General features: G+C 56.3%; 1 protein-coding gene across 1 annotated transcript; it reads right to left on the reverse strand.

Moving 5' to 3' along the window:
• Window positions 1-409: 409 nt before the first annotated feature.
• Window positions 410-3,489, reverse strand: LOC119092572 (monocarboxylate transporter 9-like). Its single transcript, XM_037215532.1, has 4 exons — window positions 2,809-3,489; window positions 2,581-2,745; window positions 1,633-2,160; window positions 410-451 (listed from the first exon to the last, which is right to left on the reverse strand). The coding sequence occupies exons 1-4, from the start codon at window positions 3,487-3,489 to the stop codon at window positions 410-412; spliced, it is 1,416 nt and encodes a 471-aa protein (XP_037071427.1).
• Window positions 3,490-10,441: the final 6,952 nt, after the last annotated feature.

Here is a 10,441-nt window from a genome sequence, read left to right on the forward strand (position 1 = left end):
GGACGGGACCAGACCTTGAAGCGCTACAAAACAGGGCTACGAGTCTGGTGACCGGGGGGGGGGGGGGGAATGGGTCTCTTCAGGGCGCCATCCGGGGCTGGTTGGGGCAGTTGGAGCTGCCCGATATACCTCACTACTGCACAGTACAATCACAAAATTGAAATGTTTTGCATTTGGGTCAACATTGGATCTGTCTCGCTTGAATTCTCATTTACTTCTTATTAAAGAAACCTAGCCGGCCAAGCAGATGAGCTAAGCTAAGGTAAGCTAAGCAGATGAGCGAACTGTACCGTCGCAGCGGCCGCAGTTTAGCAACTCTTTCTGTCTGTTTCAGACAAGATGCAAGGTGGTGCGATTTACGACTTTGCTTTTGCGCCTTTCTGATTGCGTTCATCTTTTATTGGATGCGTTATTCAATATACAGGATGATGCCGGCGTTGCGATGGCGTGTCTGAGGGCATGGGGGCGGATGAACTCGGCTGATCTTCGCGCCGAGCATCACGGCCACGCCTGGTGCGTCCGTGCCCTAAAGCCTTATCGCTCCTGTCGTAATGACACTTGACCCTCACGCCACGCCCTGGGAGGGGGGGGGGGGGCACTGATGCCTGATGTACCATACTGATGCCTGATGCCCATACTGATACCGCTGATCTGTGGTGGAGATGCCGCTGATCTGTGGTGGAGATGTCGCTGATCTGTGGTGGAGATGCCGCTGGTCTGTGGTGTTGCCGTTGTGTGATCGCCAACTTTTCGCACGCGTTTCTAACATTTCAGGCAAAAAAAAATACATGGGGCGCCCAAGCCAGCATTTAGGTTTAGGTGGGGGGCGGGGGGGGGGGGGGCGGGAGGGAGGTAACTCCACATTGGGGGAGAGGCCAGGGTCCTCACAAAAGAATACAAATCGCTAACCGTAGACATCGCCACCACAGATCAGCGGCATCAACCAACCACAAATCATCAACATCGCCACCAAAGATAAACGGCATCACCATCACACATAGCAGCAACACCATCACAGAACAGCGACATCGCCACCAAAGATAAACGACATCACCACCGCACATCGCAGCATCATCGTCACAGATCACCGCCATCGCCAGCACAGATCAGCGGCATCACCATCACAAATTACTGGCATCGCCGCCAAAGCTCAGTCTGTCCCTTGAATCCAATGAGTTATACGAGGCTTTCGCCGTTTACGACCGCTCTTAGCCTGTAACACAGAAGCCGACTGAGCACGTTATTGTCATGGAGAGCACTCAAGTGTGGTCTCTCAGACCCTAGTGCCGCTGACTTGGCAGGTCCCCGAGCTAGAAGCCATGGCACGAGGCGTGCTCTGAGCCCATGCCGACGAGATGCGGGCTTCGCGGCCACGCTCGGCTGGTTGTTGGCCTGAAGTAATCGGCTCATAAAAAGATAGGCGTTGCATACCACTGATTACTAACTCCCACGGCGTTCTGCTTCAGCTCATGACTTATCACAGTCACACGCTAAGCTGTCGTGCTCAGTGACCGAACAGTAAGAGCTCCCGCTCTGGAGGCTGCACTGCCGGCCGGTCCGCCGGTCCTCCCTCCCCCCCCCCCCCCGCCGTTATCAGGCGGCCTGCTCGCTTCCCGCTCTCCGCGGCCGCGCCCGCTCAATGCAGGGGTGCGTCAGCATGACAGCCCCGCCCGTCAGCATGCACGCCGCAAGCACGCCGAACACGGGTCGGAACGAGCCGGTCGAGTCCCGTAGCAGACCGCACAGCGGCTGCGCCACCAGGTTAGCCATGCCCGAGAACATGTTGGACATGGTGAGCGTGGACGAGAGGCGCTCCACGCCGTAGTATTCGGCGTACATCACCGGCATCACCACGAAGAAGAAGCCGATGCCGGCGTAGACGAATGCGCAGGCGACGTACAGACCGGCGTACGTGCGGACGAACACCAGCGCCAGTATGCCCGCTCCGCCCACCAGGCAGGTGATGAAGAAGCCGTACCGCTTGTGGAAGAGGTTGCGATCGAGCAGCAGGCCGAGGGACAGCCGGCTGAGGATGTCGATGGGCGCCACGGTGGCGATCATGTTGGCAGTGCGGCCTCGGCTGATGCCGATCTCGAGGCCAAAGCGAGGCACCAGCAGGAGAACGTGCGGCAGTCCGGCGGAGAAGAGCAGCACGCTCAGCTGGCAGGCCAGGTACAGCGGGTCAGCCAGCAGGCGCAGGTCGAGCAGGCGGGACAGCTGGGCCCAGCAGCCGCCCGGCGGCGGCTGGGCCATCAGGCTGAGCTGACTCAGCCAGGCAGACGAGACGTTGAGACCGGTGCTGGCTCGGCGGCGCGGTGCCGGCGCCGGCGCCATCAGCGCTGCATGTTCGGCCGCCTGGGTGTGCTCGCCGCTGGCCGTCGACCAGCGGCGGGCGGTGGGCTTGTCCTGCGTGTCAAGCTGCACGACCGAGGCCGAGAGGTGTGCGCGGCTCGCCAGTGCCGCGGCCGCCGGGCCGACGTGCGTCGCGCCGTTTGGCTGAGAGGCGACGGCGCCAGCTCGGCTGCCATTGCCGTTAACCAGCGCCTGTTTCTTGCATTCGTCCTGGATCGGTGCGCTGGCCCTGTCGGCCGTCTTCACTCTCCTCAAGCACCGCCTCCTGTCCAGCCGCATGATCATCCGCTGCTTCTCCAGCGGCCGGTACAGCGCCGCCGAGACGAGCGTGTGCATGTGCAAGCCCCCCAGCATGAGGTACGTGCCGGGGATGCCGTACTCCTCCAGCAGCAGCTGCACCAGCAGCGGGACGAACACGCCACCGACGGCAGCCGCCGCCGCTATGATGGCACTCGCCAGACCACGTCGCTTCACGAAGTACTGCGTCACAAGCAGGGTGCCGGACACGTAGTTACAGCCCTGGCCTACGCCGAAGATGAGCCCGTTGGTAAGGTAGAGGAGGTGGACGCCGCTGGTGAGCGCGCTGATGGCGAGCCCCAGCGTGGAGCACAGGCCGCCGAGCATGGCCACGCTCCGCTCGGAGAGCCGGCGGCAGAGGGCCCCGCACAGCGGCGCCACGAGGAAGCTGGCCGCAATGTACGTGGCCGGGATGATGGACACCTGCGCGGCGGTGAAGCCGTGGCGCTGCACCAGCGCCGCCAGCACCAGACCGAACGACTTGTGGATGCCGCCGACCAGCACAAACTGCAGCGAAGCCGCGCCGACGATCACCCAGCTGTAGGCGGAGTCCTCCACCGGCGGCTCGAGCGGCGCCGCCTGCCCCGCCGTCGGCTGACAGCCCGGCTCGTTGCCAACGCTCGCCGCTAACGACTGGTGACTCGGGCTCGCTGCCGCCTCGCGAGCGGGCTCGTCTGTCAGGGTCGAGGCCATCGACTCGCGACTCGCGCTCCTCGCCTCGGGCTCCTGACTGCGAGGCTTCAGGGCCGCCCGGCCGCCGACCGTCCCCGACTGTGGTGCGTCGCTGGGAGTGCCGTCTCCGTCCGCCGCCTCGTCACCCCGGTGTTCGGTGCCGGTCATGCTCCGGGGCGTCGGGAGGGGAGGCGGCTTCTGCCCTCCGACCCACCAGCTCACCAGCCCAGCACGTGCTCCCCGCTGGCAGGCGGGCGCTGGTTGTCGGCCGAGACGGTCGAGCGACTCTTGGCGGTACGGTGGCTGGCCTTGACACTTGTGGTGCTTACCTGCGGAACAATCAGGGTGTTTCCCACGCCTGGGAGCGATCGGGCAGCGCAGCGACCTGGAGTGGACTGCACCCCGCTAAGACACCGCCAAACGGCAGTCAGACACGGCCAGACACCGCCAGACACGGCAAGACACGACTCGGTCACCACCCGGACTTTGCGCGACAGGTCAACCGTCGAGCACTGGAGTCACCCTCCCAAGCCGACACAGCGCCGAGCCCGGCTGCAGCGGGGCGAGAATGAGCCTGGCAGCGATCTTGGAGCGGCGCCTGGCGCACTCGGCCGTCGGCAGCGCTGTGCCGGCTGCGCCGCCGCCAACACTCGGCGACGTAATGGGACAGGAGCCAACGGCGACTATCTAGCGCACGCAACGGCGTGCAATCCCAATGACAAGGCAAGGCCTCCGCCGCGTGGCGGCCGACGCTGTCGCCGGGCGCGCCGCCGGCGCAGCTCATGCGAGATGTGAGGTCGATGTGAAGTGTGAGGTCGATGTGGAGTGTGAGGTCGATGTGGAGTGTGAGGTCGATGTGGAGTGTGAGGTCGATGTGAAGTGTGAGGTCGATGTGAAGTGTGAGGTCGATGTGGAGTGTGAGCTCGATGTGAGGTGTGAGGTCGATGTGAGGTGTGAGGTCAATGTGAGGTGTACGTTGATGTGAGGTGTGGGGTCGATGTGAAGCGTCAGGTCGATGTGAAAGGGGTGAGGTCGGTGTGGGATGTGAGACCGATGTGAGGTGTGAAGTGAACGCTCACCGGCGCACGTGCGGAGGCTGTCGCTCCAGTCCGCTACACGGCCGCTCGCAGACAAAACCCGCTTGGTAACTCGACACGCGGCTTGTTTTTCTTCAAGCCATGTGCCGTGTTTTGTCAAGCAGCCGGTCACTGAGGTGCACAGATGACGTCACCGGTCACCGGACAGGTGATGTCATCAGACATGTGGAATCTTTGGAAGGAGCTCCCAATGCGGTTCGCTCTTGCGGAAAGGGAAAGCACGACTCTCGACTTTGCGTCAAGATGCGAGGCAGCTAATTATATAGCACTCTTGTATCTACCGTTCACGCCACTGATGTATTTTTGGCGTCACGTGAGTGAGGAAAAGCTGAACCTTGACAACGCCTCGGAAATCACGAAAGCGTGGCTAAAGGCACCCTTGAGCTTATCTTGAAGCCATCCATACAACCGACTCAGCGCCGTACCACTCCGTCCCAGGTCTTCGCGCGCGTGTTATAGCACCCGGCTCGGCCGTGGGACCTGCCTGCCTTTTGGGCTGTGCTGACAGGCGTGAAGCGTTACATAATGCGAACGTTATGCTATATGGCCGGGTCAGAAGTCTCATTCTGAGAAAAAGTCCATTGAACAGCACCTTTGACAACAGATGGCTTAGTCAATCTGGCATTGGTGGCGTCATCATGTGGTAGGTACGGTGGAACATGGTTAGTATGAATAAAGTAGAGTGTCTGGCGGTTGGAGGTCTTAGATTCGGTCCCAGTATAGGTTCCGTACCACGCACGAGCGTATACCCCACTGGCATAAACGTATGCATAATGCAGCGTCACGTCTGCGACGCTCCATGCAAGGAAATCGCCTAAATTAGACTCCATTGTCGTCGCTTCGACAGCGGAACCAGAACCGAAATAATGGACGGCGGAACCACTGGCTCCAAACAAGCCTTCTCACTGATTGCTTCTCTCGATATGCTCATTGAACTCTGCAAACCCACGGCTTCATGTAATGGCACATATATGTCTTGCCTCATTGTGTTATCACAGGTGCATTGGTATAAATCTGCCCTTTAAACATACAATAGAGATATCCACTGATTCGCATCCAGTGACGATGAATCCGCTGAGAAAGTTTGAACCCGTGCGTGGTTTATGTCCCGGCTTATCTCCACACGCCGTCGTAATGCTCGGAGTAGGTTTGTGGGGTCTGAGATGTGAATGACGGGTCCGACCGCACCCACTCGGCACTTGGCACTGCGAGTTCTGCAGGCGGCAGGGGCAACAACGGTGAGTGATACGGTGCATGTTGCGATGTGCCAGCTGTGGCGAAGACCGTGGTCTTGGACGCGACCCAACGATGCCAACTCGCAACGGTTGTGATAGCTCTTGTGCGACTCCCCATCGCAGCATTTCTTGTGAGGGTAGTGCGGTCAGGAGCGTGTTCGGCGGGTTGAGTGACAGCGGAGAATCTGTATCAGTTGCGAGAGATGTTCTTGAGCGAAAGAAATGTGTTCTCAGCACACAGCGTGTTGATAGAAATGGAGGCAAGCGATGCAAAGCCGGTTCACAGCAATTGTCACGCGCAATAAAAGGCCAATGCTGCGCAGCAATGAAAAAGCGAAGATGTCAGCAGTTCAGACCTCGGTGAAACGCTTGAGAACGGTGAGCGGTAAGGAAATGTAAAACGCGGCATCGGAACAGGTAGAAAATGCTTGCTGTTTACAGTGACTTCGAGACGGACTGAATTTCTTGACAAATTTGTGACGAGGGTTGGTCAGTAACGTGGGTGATTTTACCTACTTTAAGGTAAAAGACGTCCTTGGATAAACGTACGCGTCACGAGGTGCGCGAGCTAACACACAACAAGACCTGCTCCGAAGTAAACACACCACGTGACAACCAGCTGATGCATGTCTGAAACGCCGGTGCAAAATTGCAAAATTGAAACGGACCGGTGCAACATTGCAACATATGCCATATAATGTCCACTCAGACTCATTTCTATGGGCACATGCTGTAAAGGCTTTTTTTCAGCAGCGCTTTACGGCTCAGCTAGACTCCGCACGGGCACAGACAATAGCGACTACCCTTCCATGAGTCCACCTAAACCAAATGGATTTGTGAAAAATTCAACGCACAGAGGCCTCCAATCACCAATATAGCCGCCCCGTAAATCACAGACTTGAGACCGCCTACTAAGACCGACAACCAAAGACAGGCCGCCTGGTCAATGCCAGCACGGAGATCGAACAGGAAAATCAGTTCGCAGGGATCGCTATGTAAAGTGGTCACATATATACCACACCATCTCGAATCAGGACATCTGATTCCGCTCCTCACCAGCCTAGTCCACACGCATGTGGATGAATGCGATGGCAACAGCCACCGCGACCGACGCTTCATTTCAAGTGGTGAAACTGACTTGTTCAGGGGCGGTAAAGGGGAATTCAAAGGGTGGAACCGTGACGTGCAAAGAATGAGGACGACTTAGTCAAAGGGGTCAGACCGAGGAGCTCAAATGGCGAAACCAGCAAGCGCGAAGGGCAAGCGCCAACCAGCAAGCTCAAGCAGGTGGAGCCAAAAAGCTCGAACTTACCCGTTTGGCAACCGGTGTCAATGATAAGATACACCGCCCAACAAGCACAAGTCTGGCTGGGCGCGGTCGCTATGATGTTGTAATGGTGACAGAGCTTTCTGGCACAACCGGTGGCCAGCTGCTTTGAATCGAGACCCATTATCGATTTTCGAGAGGCCTTTTTTACGTCGTGAACGTCGTGGAACGTCGGATTGTCGCAACGAGTCATGATTGCAATGGGCAAATCCAATAGCCGAGTCATGATTGTGATGGGCATATTCAAGAGCCGAGCCATGACCGTGATGGGCAAATCCAATAGCCGAGTCATGATTGTGATGGGCAAATTCAAGAGCCGAGCCATGACCGTGATGGGCAAATCCAAGAGGCGAGTCGTGGCGGAGTCTCGCGCAGGTCCGACGTCGAAGAACAGCCTCGCTTTCCCGGCGGCGATTCCCGATCAGTGCCAGCTGGACGCTTAGCCACTGGTGCCGATTAGGGATTTCGACGGCGCGGTGGGTTTTCAGCGTGGCGGACGTGGTCCACGGTCCGGTGGTGGCGGTTGATGGCGGCCTCTGCCTCGTCCGCGGTCCGTGGTTCTGTCGACGGCCATGGGCCAGCGGACGAGACCGGTGCCAGCTGCGATCGAAGATCGATATCAATCGCAGCTAGGCGAGCCAATTGAAGCGATTAAGGATTTGGCCAACGCGGCAGCTTGTGAGAACGGCGAGCGTGGTACGGTGGTCGGTGTTGGCGGAGATGGCCGGCACGTGAGGACACTTCTCGTAGGATTTTACGAGCGGAAAGAGGAAAATATTCAGGTTTAGAAATGGCAGGCCACGCGATAGTTGTCAGGTACGCTCGGGCGAGTTGGGGCACCGGTAACGCACCGTCAGAACATGACATCTGTGAACTACCAGGAACACTTCCAATAACACCCAACTTCTTTTGTCACAACTGCGAAGCAAATGCCGTTCTTTTAAGGTTTGTCGGGCTCGCGAGCATGGTGTATTTGAACAGTAAATCACCATCACATGTGTCCTTCATTCGGTTTTTCTGCGCGCTTCATTTTCCATTGTATTTCGCTTCCGAATCATTGACATAAAACATGACCATGATTAGATTACTCTACAGCGGCACCAAACCTAAGCACTCAGAAAGATTTCAGTCTATTTCACTAAACAGTGATCTCCCTGAAAAATGTCGCATCATCACGGGACCCGCGTGTAGGTTTCTCACATATCAGACGCTCTGCCATCAGTCGTCAGTTCTCCAAACAGCATGATCTGGAAACACCTCCAATGTCATAAGTTAAACAAGAATCGAACACTGCGGGGGATTTTATTCACAACCCGCAACAAAAATACAGCGAGAAACACGACAGCAACCTCCCATGACCACCGTGCAGCTGGTGCCGAGTAACCAGGGATCTTGGAGACAACGGTCGGAGACAAGAGTTTTGAATTACTCAATACGTCTCCTACCAAAGATGTGCTTGTGCTCAAACAAAGCGTTGTTCATATCCATGCACATTGGTTAAGCTTGGCATTACTGTACTGCATGACGTCACGACATCGCCACCCCAGATCAGCGACATCTCCACCACAGATCAGTGGCATCTTCACTACAGATCAGCGACATCTCCACCACAGACCAGCGGCATTTTCACTACAGATCGGCGACATCTCCTAGATCAGCGGCGTGTCCACTATGGGTCAGCGAGATCTCCACTACAGACCAGCGACATCGCCACCAGATCAGCGTCATCTCCACCACAGATTAGCGGCATCAGTATGGACATCAGGCATCAGTGCCCCCACCATCCCTCCCAGGGCGTGGCGTGAGGGTCAAGTGTCACTACAACGGGAGCGATGAGGGTTTAGGGCACGGACGCACCAGGCGTGGCCGTGATGCTCGGCGCGAAGATCAGCCGGGTACATCCGCCCCCATGCCCTCAGACACGCCACCGCAATGTAGTCATCATCAGTTATATTGAAGAACGCATGCAATGAAAAATGAGCGCAATCAGAAAGGCGCAAAAGCAAAGGCGTAAATCGCACCACCTTGCACCTTGTCTGAAACGGACAGAAAGAGTTGCTAAACTGCGGCCGCTGCGACGGTACAGCACGCTCATCTGCTTAGCTTAGCTTAGCTTAGCTTAGCCCATCTGCTTGGCCGGCAAGGTTTCTTTAATAAGAAATAAATGAGAATTTAAGCAGGATAGATCCAATGCCATCCCACATGCAAAATATTTCAACTTCGTGATTGCACTGTGCAGTAGTGAGGCACATCGGGCAGCCCCAACTGCCCCAACCAGCTCCGGATGGCGCCCTGAAGAGCCTTCCCACCCCCCTCCCCTCGGTCACCAGACTCGTAGCTCTGTTTTGTAGTGCTTCAAGGTCTGATCCTGTCCTGCATTGTGATGCGTCCGTCGTGGATGACGTCGCAGTAATTTATAACAGGTCTGGTGTACGCGGATGTGTATTTGGTTGATGATGGGCCTTGGCATGCGTTCTGCTCTCAGATAACAGAGGGCGTGAAGCTCTGTTTATTTTGTGCCCATTATTAATGAGTTCGTGAACACGGGAATTTGGGAAATTGTTGTGCCAGGGTGCGTGCGAGGGTCATGGACTGGTGTTGGGTTGCCTCCGAATGTGAGCAATGGGGAGTGGTGCTGGCGTTTGTGCGAGAATGTTTGTTGGATTGTTTTTATGGTGTTGGATGTGACAGCCGATTATCGATCATGTTTGTGCATTTCGTCAATGTCAAGCATTTGGAATGATCGTTCGATCCCACGTAAGTCAGTGGGTGTGCGAGACGACATTGATTGAAACGGAATTATATTTTCTTCCCGTCGTCAGGGAAGAAAAGGATATAAAAATATGTAATGTTCTTATTAGAATGTACTATTTTTTTCTCCGTCATCAGGGAAGAAAAGAATATTATTCTGGTCCAATTTGAGAGTCCGTCGAGAGAGATCGTGGTAATAAAGGTCCGAGAGAGAGAGAGAGAAGAGGGAGAGAAGAGGAGAGAGAGAGAGGGAGAGGAGAGAGAGAAGAGAGAGAGGGAGAGGAGAGAGGAGAGAGAGATAGAGAGAGAAGAGAGAGGAGAGAGAGAGAGAGGAGGAGAGAGGAGAAGAGGGAAGAGAGAGAGAGAGAGAAGAGAGAGAGAGAGAGAGAGAGAGAGAGAGAGAAGAGAGGAGAGAGAGGAGAGAGAGAGGAGAGAGAGAGGAGAGAGAGAGAAGAGGAGGAGAGAGGAGAGAGAAGAAGGGAGAGGGAGAGAGAGAGGAGAGAGAGAGCGAGAGAGAGAGAGAAGAGAGAGAGGAGAGAGAGAGAGAGAGGGAGAGGAGAGAGAGAGAGAGGGAGAGAGAGAAGAGGAGAGAGGAGAGAGAGAGAGGAGAGAGAGGAGAGAGGAGAGAAGAGAGAGAGAGAGGAGAGAGAGAGAGGAGAGAGAGAAGGAAAGAGAGGAGAGAAAGAGAGAGACGGTGTTCTGAGAAAAGC

Source organism: Pollicipes pollicipes, unplaced genomic scaffold (genome assembly GCF_011947565.3).
Source record: "Pollicipes pollicipes isolate AB1234 unplaced genomic scaffold, Ppol_2.1 Scaffold_1600;HRSCAF=1878_pilon_pilon_pilon, whole genome shotgun sequence".
NCBI lineage: Eukaryota > Metazoa > Arthropoda > Thecostraca > Pollicipedomorpha > Pollicipedidae > Pollicipes > Pollicipes pollicipes.

What these genes read in the sequence shown, in the direction of transcription:
- LOC119092572 (XM_037215532.1), bottom strand. Translation starts at nt 3,489, where the DNA reads ATGACCGGCACCGAACACCGGGGTGACGAGGCGGCGGACGGAGACGGC. An exon ending in TCGTGAAGCGACGTGGTCTG is followed by an intron (nt 2,746 to 2,808) that starts GCGAGTGCCATC and finishes CTGCTGGTGCAG; the next exon opens with CTGCTGCTGGAGGAGTACGG. An exon ending in CGCACCCCTGCATTGAGCGG is followed by an intron (nt 452 to 1,632) that starts GCGCGGCCGCGG and finishes CCATGCCCTCAG; the next exon opens with ACACGCCATCGCAACGCCGG.